This window comes from Heptranchias perlo, chromosome 20 (assembly GCF_035084215.1).
Source record: "Heptranchias perlo isolate sHepPer1 chromosome 20, sHepPer1.hap1, whole genome shotgun sequence".
Lineage (NCBI taxonomy): Eukaryota > Metazoa > Chordata > Chondrichthyes > Hexanchiformes > Hexanchidae > Heptranchias > Heptranchias perlo.
The window spans coordinates 37,910,785-37,924,748 of record NC_090344.1 but is presented as its reverse complement, the minus strand read 5'-3'; the positions used below and the strand labels follow the sequence as shown (position 1 = coordinate 37,924,748).

The 13,964-nt window shown below is 45.1% G+C and overlaps 1 protein-coding gene across 1 annotated transcript; it reads right to left on the bottom strand.

Annotated features, from left to right (window-relative positions):
- Window positions 1–1,490: 1,490 nt before the first annotated feature.
- On the bottom strand, window positions 1,491–9,699 carry LOC137336028 (matrix metalloproteinase-21-like). Its single transcript, XM_068001531.1, has 7 exons — window positions 9,556–9,699; window positions 8,262–8,952; window positions 7,399–7,538; window positions 5,844–5,985; window positions 4,593–4,850; window positions 2,899–3,071; window positions 1,491–1,951 (listed from the first exon to the last, which is right to left on the bottom strand). Exons 1-7 carry the CDS (start codon window positions 9,697–9,699, stop codon window positions 1,655–1,657), a joined length of 1,845 nt encoding a protein of 614 aa, XP_067857632.1. The 3' UTR covers window positions 1,491–1,654.
- Between the last annotated feature and the right edge of the window lie 4,265 nt (window positions 9,700–13,964).

The following is a 13,964-nucleotide window of genomic DNA, read 5'->3' as shown; positions in this document are numbered from 1 at the left end:
GGGAGATTTAAGAGGTGGTCAAGTTGAGAGTAAATAAGAAGAAATTATTTCCACCAGCAGAAGGGTCGGTAAGCAGAGGACACCAATTTAAGATGATTTGCAAAAGAACTGGGGGATGTGAGAATTTTTTCAAGCAGCAAATTATGATCTGGAATACACTGAAAGGGTGGTGGGAACAGATGCAACTAACTTCGAAAAGGGAATTGGATATATACTTAAAGGGAAAATTTGTAGGGCAATAGGGAAAGAGCACAGGAGTGGGACTAATTGGATAGCTTTCAGAAAGCTGGCATGATGGGCCAAATAGCTGTTTGCTGTGCTAGGATTCTACTAACTATATATTTTGCTCAAATCATGTGATATTAGAGTTGTCTCCAGGCTTGTTTGGTGTTGGTATCAATATACAACTGGAAAAATGAACATCAAAGCCTTTTCTCATGGAAAGCAGAGCAATAAATTTCTTGTCTGCAATTCTAATTTAATCACATCAAATTGCTCCCTCACTATCACCATCAGTGTCATATCTGTCACCATCAAGAAGAAAGAAATGGCATTAATATGGCACCACTCACGTTCTTGAGAAGTCCCAAAAAGCTTTACAATCAATGGACCTCTAGAGGTGCAGTCAGTGTTACAGAAGCAAATGTGGCAGGCAAGTTGTACACAGAAGGTCCCACAAACAGTAAATCCATGAACAATCACCACTTTCAGGTGGTACCTGAGGGAGGAATGTTGGCCAGGACACCAGAACTCAAAAATCTATCACTGTTCATGTTGAGATCTCTGTGTAAATCAAGCTTGCATGCAAGTTGTTTGAACTGGAGATTTTTGTCCTGTGCACACCTATAACGACAGAACACACTGTCGAGTATGAATAGACTGGGGTGGTGAGTCCGCTGGGATCAAGGCAGAATGACATGAGTTTTGGTATCCATTTCCATGTGCCATATGGCATGGTGGGTGTGTGTCTCCAAGGTGCAGGTGTCCCATTCCCCAACAGCAATGTTTTTTGACTTGAGCACAAAAATTTTCCAGTGTGAAGCAATCATAGTAAAACTTAATTGACAATTCTACAGCATGGCATCATGTTTGTATTCATCAATTTCAATTTTTGGGTTATAAAATGCTCAGTTACATGAAAATTGTTGTCATTTGACCAAAAATGAGTACAAAATATCAGGGTAAATATTGCATACCTTGTGATTAGCTGACAATTACACAATGAATGGAAAATTTTGACTTGCAACATGAGTCAGTGAACTGAATTCTAATGCTGCTCAAACTCCGTGGTGTACAATTGAAACACCGATGAGAAAACCACCTCAATGGTCAAACGTCAAACAAGAAAAGTACTGAATAGAAGTAACGTTGACAGATAATGTGGTCCTTCAAAACAAACATGCTGTTACTGTGTACCAGAAGCTTGCACATCTAGCCAAATGCTCAATTCACTCGGTAGGTACTTGAAGCTCTATATAGTATTAAGAGTATTAAGAGCTTGAGGCGATGCTTGAAACAAATCTCTTCCCATCTCTGGTGCCACTCGGAGTGGAAAGGTAAGAACTTCAGCGTTTTGCTTCCTCTTGTCTGTTCGCCTCTCCATCATATATTCTGACTTTATCACCTCTAACTTGGCCGGAGTAGGTTCTTCGCCTCACGTCATTGTGGAGGGGTGCACGTTGCAGATATCCAGCCACTGCTCGCTGACTTTGCGCTTGGGTAACAGACCATTGTAAGGCAGGCTGGGATTGGTTAGCCTGTCGTTCCTGTTGATCACCCTCCAGAAATAAACGCCTTTGAGGAAAAAGATGGCCCTGTGGGTGTAGGAATAGTAGACTGCATCCAGATTGCCCATTGGATGATCTCCTGGGACCACAGATGGGAAGATGTCGATGATCCTTTTCGGGTATCCAGTGACTTTCAGGTTGGTGTTGACATTAAATGCTGCAACCTGTTGTACCAGAGTTTAATGGTGATGTGAAAAGACTTCCATTAATAAAATATTGAGTGACATTCAAGGAGCAAAATTAATGGCAAACACTCCAATATTACACATGAATTTTTGTGCACATGCTGCAATTAAACAACCCCTTGAATAGTGAGTTAAATTTTCTTGTCAGTTACCTCTGGTTGAGTTCAAAACTTAATGCAGCACTTAGTTTTGATGCAACTGCAAAGATAATTTTTTTTCTTTACAATAATGGCTTTCTGGCTTTGAATACCTGTCGTGCTCAGCTTGTGTTCCATTACTGGCTTGTAAACAGCAAGTCCTGGTGTCCTCCTTGAATGGCCACTTTTTCAGGCAATAATTTAGTAAGTCCGAGTGTTGTATGCACCTCTTCAGCTTAAATGCTATCCTGGGTTATTGTGTAGGGTGTTTATACAAAACGACACTGGTGCATTCTAGGAATTGTGTCGTCTGCTTCTCATTCAGCTTAGTATTGGCAGCTGAAAGGATGTTAAAAATTAACTCTTTGGTCACAGTTGTGGACTTCGCATTTTTGATCGTTTTAAACTTTGGCAGTTTCCATTCCTATTAACTGACTCATTCCCCACCTGTTGATCTGAACTGCAGTTTAATCAATAGGAAAACTGGGAGTCCGTCTGATGCTTGAAGTGCGCCAGATGCAACATTGTTTTATGTTTATCAAAAAATAATTTAGATCTCCAGTGGCAGGACCAATGGGGCATGAGTGACAGATATTTTCTACAATTTCCAGTGCAACACAGGAGATGTGAGACTACAGGAAATGCTTGGAGTCAGTGTAATTTAATTATAATTGTTGCAACTTAGAAAACCAGCCCAGTGAAGGGCAATGCAAAATAGTATACAACTAATGACCTAGCAGAAGGAGAAATAGAGGGATAGCCACTGCTGGACAGGAGAATAACACTCACCATGCTGTTCTGGAAGAAATAAATACATTGATCACGTCTGTCAAAGTAGGCTGCGTTAATTGGACCAGAAATACCAGGGAATCCGCTGGCGATGAGCTTGGGATATCGGACGCCATGCGGGTCCTCTGTGTATGCACGGTCATTTGCGTTGTCATACCTCCAGTACTGAGTTCCTATCAAACAAATAGAATAATATTTAACTGGTTACTCGTATGTGTTGTATAAATCTATACCTTTTTTTATTTAAAAAAAAAATTGCATGAGACACTCACTTCCTGTCCACCAAGCCTAATTCCTCTTGATGGTCAGGCTGTTCTCTCAACTAAAATGCTGTTAACATTTTCCATTTCATATTTGCTGTGCCAACTTTTATGCTATAGTTGCAGGCTCTGGCCATAAGGTGACTTGAGTAAGTTTCTAAACTCGCACTCCCAATTTGGGCCATCCTGAGGTCGTGAAAGATGCTATGTAAATGTAAGTTGTTTCTTTACTCCTCTCCAGAGATGGAAATGGGGAGCTGATGCAGCCTCTCCCTCCTATTTTTTGGGAGGTGGTGGGCGGACAGCTCTCCTTTCAGACACTAAGCTGTCACTTCATATCCTGTTTCCTGTGCCGCCTCTTCCTCACCAGCTTCAGCTGTCGGCACCTATCACAGGTTTCCACCAATTCTCTAACATTCCCTTGTAATCCACTCCCTTTTTAACTTAAAAGGTAGCTTCATTGAAGAGCAAGAATGCCAGATATTGTGAAATCAATGTTCTTTGCAGATCTCAATTTCTTTTTGGTCCACAGTGAGATTTAGATACACTATTTCTAAGCCGTAGCCTCAAGATGTCAACCTAGAATTTCAACTGAGTGCTGTAATGGTACGCGTGAAGGGTTACGAATTCTGTCCTTTCACCTCTCCCAGGTACTATGGTTGCGGTACTGGTTGAGCAAGCTAGAGACAATGTGTTCTACCATGGCAAGTTGTGAAACTTGTTCCATGAAGTGGCTAAGTTGAAGGATGGCACCAGAAGAATGGCCATGAAAGCTGCTGGATTGTTGTAAAAATGCAACTGGTTCACTGACTTACCCTACCCAGAGTCTGGCCTACATGTGACTCCACTCCCATACTATGTGGTTGACTCAAGGCCCTTAAGGCAACTTAAGATGGCCAATTAATACGACCAGTGTGGTCCACAATCTCTCAACAAATTGAGGTGGGGGGTGGAAAATAAAGGTGTCAGCCTGATAGGTAGAAAATCTTCCTCAGTTCAAAATTAGTGTGGATAGCCTCAGCCTATTTACTAATGGCTGTGTGACCCCTCTCTCCTCTCCACTCCAAGCCCTAAACTTTTCCCATAAATTGTTACTCATTCCAAGTGACCATGAGGCTGCATGGCAGGTGTGAGAAACCGTAACATCACATTGGTGCAACAGGGGTATTGTGACCCATTACTAAAAGGGGAAGGTAGGATATCCAGTGGCAGTTTGGTATGCAGAGACAAGTTAAAAGGACCATTGACATCCATTAATTTGAGCACAAGAAAAAACCTGCCAAACAATACATGTGAATGTCTCCAAACGTGGGGTGAGTCCTTAACAACTGGCAGGTGACTTCTACCCAGAAAATGGTTTTTCTTTACCAAATGTTGTGAAATTTCTTTGGCCCCGACTAATAACACTGTGCTTGCATCTGAATTGTCTGCTACCTTTGAAGAAGTACGCTGCGTCTTTTGACCACGTACAGACGTGCACAAAGGCATCGATGCCCACTGTAGGAATGCCACGCCAGCCAGTGCAGATTGGTAGGGGGTCTCCATAACGTGTCCGATTGTTGCGGTTCTCGTACATCCAGTACCAACTGTCTCTGAAGAAGTACGTGTTGAAGCCAATGACCGGCCTGCCATCCTGACCCCTCTCCCTTCGCACCCAGTCAAAGGCCGTGTCAAATGATCCCTCGCAGACCCCTGGCCGGAAGGGAAAAAAGTTGTGAAAACTTCACGAAGGAAGGAAACAGAAGAGCTTCGAAGGCTGTCAATAGCTAAAGATGAGTGGTCCTTTTTAATTTCATTTGCAGGTGGACCTTTTATAAGTAAACAATAGATGCAATGGGGTTGGTGGTTCATAACATCTGTAATTTGAGATCCACTGCTGCACTTGGTAACTTCTCCTCCCCCATCTATCTGTCCCTCATTCTACTCTCCTGCATCTACTTGTCCCACACACTAATTTACTTCTCTTCTTCACCGCCCCCCCCCCCCCCCCCCGGCCCCGATGCAACACAAGCATACAACTTGCCCATCTCTCAATCTCACACCTGCATTTACTTACACCCACCCAACAAACGCTGCCTTGTCGACTGTCTTAGCCCCGCCCCAAAACACAAGCAGCTGCCCATTCGCTCAAGTGAAGAATGGACAATTGAGTGAGCTACTGGAGGATTGATGTTTGTGGAACCAAACCACAGCAAAATTAGACCTGTAAGGGGAGCAGGGGAAAACAAAGAGGATGATCTGAGGCTCCCAGCGAGCAAGGGGTGGTATTGGCAGAGTCCAAATCTTGATCACAGGTGCATAGCCCATGATTTTGCACTCCTGAGCTTTAATGGACAGAAAATCATGGGTTGTGTACCTACGATCTTCTGGGATGGGCTTCCTTTGACTGTCGCTGAGTGCCTGCAGTATCCCTTTTAACACTGTCACATCGAAGTTCCCCTCCAAGTCACGTACAATCTTAACTTGGAACTCCCTCCCTAACACCATTGGGAGCACCTTCACCACACGGACTGCAGTGGTTTAAGAAGGCCCACCAACACCTTCTCGAGGGCAACTAGGGATGGGCAATAAATGCTGGCCTTGCCAGTGATTCTCACATCCAGAGGATTTTTTTAATAATTTAGGACCAGGCGTCGTGTGTGGACCAGTTTTCAAAATGTGTCCCAACTGACACAGGATCCTTACCATACAGCTGCTGAATGGCTTTTCTGTCCGTCCAATCCAGCTCGGTGCTTCTACTCACCGCACTGTAGTTGGGTTGCATCATTGAGCCCTTGCTGTACATATGAGGCAAGCCCAAGACGTGTCCTACCTCATGCACGGCCACCTAAAAGTGAGGAAAATGCACAGATGACGTTTATTCCATATTATGATGGGAACTTGGGTTTGCCTCTCATTTGCCACTTAATGTGTCAAAATTGAACCTTCTGCATATGAGAGGCAAACAAAATGCTGGAAACATAGGTTAATTTATGAGAGGCCAGTTAACTGTTACAAAAGACAAGACTTTAATTTCTATCGCATCTTTCACTACCTCAGGACGTCATAACTCGCTTTACAGCCAATGAAGTACTTTTCTATTTGTTCATGGGATGTGGGCATTGCTAGCAAGACCAGCGTTTATTGCCCACCCCGAATGCCCTTGAGAAGGTGAGCCGCCGCCTTGAACCGCTGCAGTCTGTGTGAAGGTTCTCCCACAGTCCTGTTAGGGAGTTCCAGGATTTTGACCCAGCGAATATGAAGGAACGGTGATATATTTCTAAGTCGGGATGGTGTGTGACTTGGAGGGAACATGCAGGTGGTGGTCCCGTGCGCCTGCTGCCCTTACCCTTGGTGATAGAGGTCGCAGTTTGGGAGGTGCTGTCGAAGAAGCCTTGGTGAGTTGCTGCAGTGCATCCTGTAGATGGTACACACTGCAGCCACAGTGTGCCGGTGGTGAAGGGAGTGAATGTTTAGGGTGGTGGATGGGGTGCCAATCAAGCGGGCTGCTTTGTCCTGGTTGGTGTCGAGCTTCTTGAGCGTTGTTGGAGCTGCACTCAACCAGGCAAGTGGAGAGTATTCCATCACACTCCTGACTTGTGCCTGGTAGATGGTGGAAAGGCTTTGGGGAGTCAGGAGGTGAGTCACTTGTCACTGTTAGGTTGGAAACACAGCAACCAATTTGCACACAGCAAGGTCCCACAAACAGCAATGTGATAACGAACAGGTAATCTGTTGAGTGATGTTGGGTGAGGGATAAATATCAGCCAGGAATCTTGTACAGGAGCCTGTTTCCCTCTGGTAGCTCACCCAAGTGCTCATTCTTAGTGTGCCCTTAGTGTTTGATCTTGGGTGAGGTTGGGGGAAAGATCACACCTGAACCTTAGCTTACCTGACCTGATGCTCATACTTAACATTTGCCAGCACACATCACTGGCTCGTGATCTGAGTGGAAACCCTGGCTGCTGGAATTCTTCTTCTTTCTCAGCCTAAGGACATTGAAACCAGTTCTAACCCCTTTTGAGCAGAGTGGTCTGATTTGTCAGTGTAGCAGCAGACTGCAACCTTGGGCACTCTTGCCCATTGGTTCCATACTATGTTGTGCAGTTATTGCTGATCACTGGGAGTGTCCAGGATTTTGTTCAGTGATCTAGATGGAGATGCTACCTTTTTTATAATGAATGTATTACTACTGCTAGCCTTGACTTGGTTGCTTTTGGATCTCTACTGCTCCCCAGGTGAAGAATTGCCTGTTCTTTACCCTCAGTAGGTTGATTCCCTGGTTGGTGTTAGCTGCTGTGAAATGTTCATCGTCGTCAAAGTGAATGACTCCATTCTGCCACGAGTGTGCCACCTCCTGGCCAGCCCCATCGAATGCCTGGGAACAGCCTAAATGGCGACCTGAGGAAAGTAAAGGTATGTTTAAACTCAAAGGAAATCTGCAAACATAGGGCCCTGTCTTAGCTAAGAAACCAATTGTATTATAGCAACATTTTGGACACGAGTAAATTTTCTTGCATTGGAACAGTGACTGTGCTTCATTGGCTGTAAAGTGCTTTTGGATGTCCTGAAGTAGTGAAAGGTGCTACATAAAATGCAAGTCTTTCATTGATTTAGCGAGCAACTTCACACAATGAGCATGCATTGGAGAACTGCAAGCTCCCCTTTTTCTTTTACCCCTCTGTTTAAGGCTCTTGGATTAAATGGATGAGTCTCAAGAAATCCAGCTTCAAAATTGTTCAAACTGATCTCTGCAAGCATGGTCTGAACCTTGATCAAATCATGCAACATTTAAATTGTAATCAGTTGTAAGTGCAGTCAATGATAGGTTAATTAATGGAAAGTGGTGTCTACAGTACAAAAAATGAATAATCACAAGCCTAGGAGTTGCAAGTGGAGCCTAGGAGTTCAATCGTTGGTGTTCAGAAGCAACAGCTGCCTTAACCCCGTTTGTAAGAGCAAAATTTAGTTCCTGCTCAAACTGCACTTGTAAAACTCTGGTGCAAATATTTCTGGTGCTTGACATGCTGGGTGCTGCTCACTTGCATTCACTTTCCAGTGACAGCTGAGCTGAGCGTCGCTTCCATTAAAAACGCATCTGACAACAGCTGGTGACTTGTTTACCTGTTCCAAATCCCAACGTGATGTCCACATCTGAGACAGACGATCTCCGATCCTCTTCGAAGTCTACTGGTGTGACTTCGCTCCACAGTCTGAACGCAAGCCGGATTGCTGCTGTCTGCTCACTAACAGACAATTGAGAGCTGTAGCCCTCGCTCAGCAATCGCCATTTGAGCTTCCGCTTGCCAAAGGCCAGGCCGGAGACATTGCCGTCTGCAACCTCCGTTCTCCTCCCTCTTGACTTTCGACCACGAAGGAGGCGGCGCAAAAATCGCTTCTTGCGGACAAGGCTGCTTCGAGTCGCGCTGACTTCGCCCCCAGACATCTGGCTGGTGCTGTCTGTGCCGTTTGTGGAAGATGTTGCATTGAGGGGTAATGGAGCATCAGGTGGGGATTTCTGATCTGGCACCCCGCATCTGGGCGCGTTCATTGCTTCTCTTGTCGGTTCGTCAAGAATGCCAGTTACTGATAGTCCATTTGTCTCTTGGAATTCCTTTAAGGCCTGGATAAAAGCTGGACGTTCTGTGGCTTGGTTTGTCAAAGGATCCGTCTGGCTCGGGACTTCAATGTCTTCTCCAAGAACACTCATCAAGTCTGGAGGAGCTGGATCTTCATCGGTGACCGTTGCAGCATCTTGGTGTAAGAGGTCCTCCCAGTTAACGGGCTGTGTCCATCCATACCTGGTAAGGAATTTCTAATAGGGATAGAGAGGAGCAGTTTGTTAGCGTTCAAAAATAGCTGGTTCTCGATATCTGCTAAAAGGTCTTGCATAGCACTTCACCAGACTTTTTTTTAAAATTAAGTCTTGAGCAAGGAGATTGGATGTGGCCAGCAGTTAATCCTGGGGACCTGGGTACGAATCCAGCTTGGCTAATGGGAAGTTTGCAGCAGAATAATACGTTTTGTCACAACCCTGTCCTTCACAGAACAGCACGATGGACTTGACGTGGGCTTTTCGGAAATTGGACCTGTTAGTAAAGATCAAGTCCTTTTGATGGCAAGCTTAGGTTTTAAAAGCTTAAGGGAAAGAAGCACCCTTTTGGTGGATTGTCCACCCAACAGCTCCTTAACTGTGAAGTTGGTTCCATTGCAACAGCCTTATAACCTGCCAACAGAACATTGCAACACACATTGGAATTTATATCCAACTTTAATAGGGGTTGGAAAAAATGCGTTCAACACTTAAACTTAGGGATTAGGTACTTTTGTTTGTTTTACCACAAATTGAGATGAAACCCCTGCTGTTTTGTTTTTATACACATGTACGGAGAATGAGTGATTTACGCCAGTCCGTTACCTGGGCGGAATGTTCGGCGGCGACAGGGGTCGCTTGATGGGCGATTCTGATATCTGAACGGTCTCTGGAGTGAAAGATTCTCTCGGAGATGGCCAAGTTGCAGAGCGTCGAGGCGATGAGGAAGAATACAGCGGGGCAGTTCATTTCTGAAGCGTTCAATCTCATTTAAGCACATGGAACGGTTCTGCAGGAACGGGGGGAGTGTCCCTTCCTTCTCTGTCGCTGTCTTTATATTCATGCCTAGTCGCCTGGCTCCACCTCTGAACTATCCAGGCGAACAGATTTTATTTTTTGCCAGATAATCTTTCCAGCAGAAGAACACAAATATTGTACCAGCCTGGCCAGGCCACTTGGTTTTCAGTCTTACTTTTTAGTTGTTGCCCAGTTTGCATTATGGTGCAAGACTTGAATTCCCACTTTTTCAGTGCATTATAAAGCTATTTTGGGCGTCGCGTCCCTGTTGACCTGGATAGACTGCAGCAATTAACCGTCAGTGGACGTCTTGACGAAAGATTCTTGAAGTCCCTATTTGTAGGGAAATCGTTCACCACTATTTCACAAAATGCGAACATGGAAATAAGTTGCACTTGTATAGTGCTTTTAAGGCGTTTCACAGGAGTGTCATCAGACAAAATTTGACTGAGGCACAGAAACAGTTCATGAAGTTACAGCATGGAAGGAGGTCATCGAGTCTGTGCCGGCTCTCTGCAAGAGCAGTCCAGCTCGTCCCACTCACTGCCCATTTTCCCCAAAGCCCTGCGAATGTTTTCCTTTCAAATACTTATCCAGTTCCCTTTTGAAGGCCATGATTGAATCTGCCTCCACCACCCGCTGGGGCAGTGCATTTGAGATCCGAACCACTCGCTGTGTAAAGTTTATCCTCCATGTCACCTTTGATTCTTTTGCCAATCACCTTATCTATGTCCTCTGGTCTTAACCCGCCAATCAGAACAGTTTCTCTCTACGTCTAGACCCTTTATGATTTTGAATACCTCTATCAAATCTCCCCGCAACTGTCTCTGCTCAAAGGAGAACAACCCCAGCTTCTTCAGTCTATCCATGTAACTAAAGTCCCTCATCCCTGTTATCATTCTCTTAAATCTGTTCTGCACCCTCTCGAAGGCCTTCACATCTATCCTGACGTGTGGTGCCCAGACTGGACACAATACTCCAGTTGTGGCTGAACCAGTGTTTTATCAAGGTTCATCACGACTTCCATACTTTTGTGTACTCTGCCTCAATTTATAACCCTCTGCCTCTATTTATAAAGCCCGGAATATTGGGTGCTATTTGAGTTATCTATCAAAGTAGATTCACATCAAGTTTTGCCAAAGGTTATAGAGTCATAGAGTTATACAGCACGGATAGAGGCCCTTCGGCCCATCGTGTCCGCGCCGGCCATCAGCCCTGTCTACTCTAATCCCATATTCCAGCATTTGGTCCGTAGCCTTGTATGCTATGGCATTTCAAGTGCTCATCCAAATGCTTCTTGAATGTTGTGAGGGTTCCTGCCTCCACAACCCTTTCAGACAGTGAGTTCCAGACTCCAACCACCCTCTGGGTGAAAAAGTTCTTTCTCAAATCCCCTCTAAACCTCCCGCCTTTTACCTTGAATCTATGTCCCCTTGTTATAGAACCCTCAACGAAGGGAAAAAGCTCCTTAGTATCCATCCTATCTGTGCCCCTCATAATTTTGTACACCTCAATCATGTCCCCCCTCAGCCTCCTCTGCTCCAAGGAAAACAAACCCAATCTTCCCAGTCTCTCTTCATAGCTGAAGCGCTCCAGCCCTGGTAACATCCTGGTGAATCTCCTCTGCACCCTCTCCAAAGCGATCACATCCTTCCTGTAGTGTGGCGACCAGAACTGCACACAGTACTCCAGCTGTGGCCTAACCAGTGTTTTATACAGCTCCATCATAACCTCCTTGCTCTTATATTCTATGCCTCGGCTAATAAAGGCAAGTATCCCATATGCCTTCTTTACCACCTTATCTACCTGTTCCGCCGCCTTCAGGGATCTGTGAACTTGCACACCAAGATCCCTCTGACCCTCTGTCTTGCCTCGGGTCCTCCCATTCATTGTGTATTCCCTTGCCTTGTTAGTCCCTCCAAAGTGCATCACCTCGCACTTTTCCGGGTTAAATTCCATTTGCCACTGTTCCGCCCATCTGACCAACCCATCTATATCGTCCTGCAGACTGAGGCTATCCTCCTCGCTATGTACCACACTACCAATCTTTGTATCATCAGCGAACTTACTGATCATACCTTTTACATTCATATCCAAGTCATTAATGTAGACCACAAACAGCAAGGGACCCAGCACCGATCCCTGTGGTACCCCACTGGCCACAGGCTTCCAGTCACAAAAACAACCTTCGACCATCACCCTCTGCCTTCTGCCACTAAGCCAGTTTTGTAACCAAAGTGCCAAGGCACCCTGGATTCCATGGGCTCGTACCTTCTTGACCAGTCTCCTGTGGGGGACTTTATCGAAGGCCTTACTGAAATCCATGTATACCACATCCACTGCGTTACCCTCATCCGCACGCCTAGTCACCCCCTCAAAAAATTCAATCAAATTAGTCAGACATGATCTTCCCTTGACAAAGCCATGTTGACTATCCCTGATTAATCCTTGCTTCTCCAAGTGGAGACTAATTTTGTCCTTCAGAATTTTTTCCAATAATTTTCCTACCACTGATGTTAGGCTCACTGGCCTGTAGTTCCCCGGTTTTTCCCAACTCCCCTTCTTGAATATTGAACGATTCAGGAAAATTCTCGTAAAATCTGAGGTCCTGCTCCCTCTATCTGCTCGTTTATCCTCACGGTGAGAAGAAAATGAAGTAGTCCAGGTTTTCTGGACAAGCGACTTTATAAATGCTAATTCCATTTCATGCCACTCGCAGGAGCTATGTTACCAACCGCAATCAGGTGTCAAAAACAAAGTGCCAGGTAGCCTCGGTTCATCCAAGTGTTGAATGTTTAATGTTTTCATTGCCTGATCATCCGGATTGTCGAAGGAGAAGGCGCCTTCGAACTTGGACCTTTTGCAGAGTCTTGAATTCCATATTTCACCCCACGATAATGCATGTTAATCGGGGCTCTAAGGAACTGTATCTAAGTTGCTCAACATCTGAGACTTCATTCCCAGGAGCGATGAAACACTTCACAGAAACCTTATGGACTGATTCCAGTTGTACTGTTTGTAAAAATTCTGCTGTTTTAGTATCCTGTTTTTTTTTTCCCCATTTTATGTCAAATAATTCTAACCAAATAATAGCTTGTAACCATTGGTCTGGTGACTTTTTTTTCTGACACGGAAGTGATGGGAGAAGATTGCATTCATCCCATGTCATCTCCAGTAATACACCATGATGAGGGGTTAATCATTAAATCTAAGCACTCTGTCCCGCACACAACTATGAGAGTGCAAGGTTCTGTTGATAAGGGACTCTGTTTGCTGAGAGAAACTGCTATCCAGCCATCAGCACAGAAGTATTGAAAAGACTAACTTATCTGACCAGCAGATGCAAATTGTTTGTATCTCAGCAGACAGAAGCCTATCTTCCTTTTTTTTGTATGTGATATGGCAAGTATATTTAGTTGGATTAATGATTGAAGCACTTAGATCAGTTAGTAATCTATATTAACTGGAGGATTGTGTGAGATACACTTTTTTTTATCGTGATTTGGGAACCAAAAAACACTTGAGCTGTGCAAAAGTGCTAGTATTGATGCTGAAGGAGTTTAAAAAGCAGGTAAAGGTTGTACAGGCAGGAAGTAATTGGGTGACCACCAGGCAGAGTAAGAGGAGCAGGCAGGCAGTGCAGGGGTCCCCTGTGGTTGCCCCCCTCTCAAACAAATATACCGCTTTGGATATTGTTGAGGGGGATGACTTATCAGGGGAAGGCAGCAGCAGCCAACTTCCTGGCACCAGGGGTAGCTCTGCTGCACAGGCTGGGAGGAAAAAGAGTGGAAGAGCTATAGTGGTAGGGGATTCTATCGTAAGGGGAACAGACAGGCGTTTCTCTGGACGTAAACGTGACTCCAGGATGGTTTGTTGCCTCCCTGGTGCCAGGGTCATGGATGTCACTGAGCGGCTACAGGGCATTCTCAAGGGGGAGGGTGAGCAGGCAGAGGTCGTGGTCCACATTGGGACCAACGACATAGGTAGGAAGGGAGATGAGGTCCTGCATCAAGAATTTAGGGAGCTAGGTAGCAGATTAAAGAGCAGGACCTCAAAGGTTGTAATCTCTGGATTACTCCCAGTGCCACGGGCTAGTGAGTATAGAAATAGGAGGATAGAACAGATGAATGCGTGGCTAAAGAGTTGGTGCAGGAGGGAGGGTTTCAGTTTCCTGGATCACTGGGCCTGCTTCTGGGGAAGGTGGGACTTGTACAAGT

Excerpts from the sequence above, each read along its gene's own strand:
- LOC137336028 (XM_068001531.1), bottom strand. The coding sequence starts at position 9,699 with ATGAACTGCCCCGCTGTATTCTTCCTCATCGCCTCGACGCTCTGCAAC. Across the intron at positions 3,072-4,592 it reads CGCAGCGTACTTCTTCAAAG|GAACTCAGTACTGGAGGTAT; the intron begins GTAGCAGACAAT and ends TTTGTTTGATAG. Across the intron at positions 1,952-2,898 it reads ATTTCTTCCAGAACAGCATG|GTTGCAGCATTTAATGTCAA; the intron begins GTGAGTGTTATT and ends CTGGTACAACAG.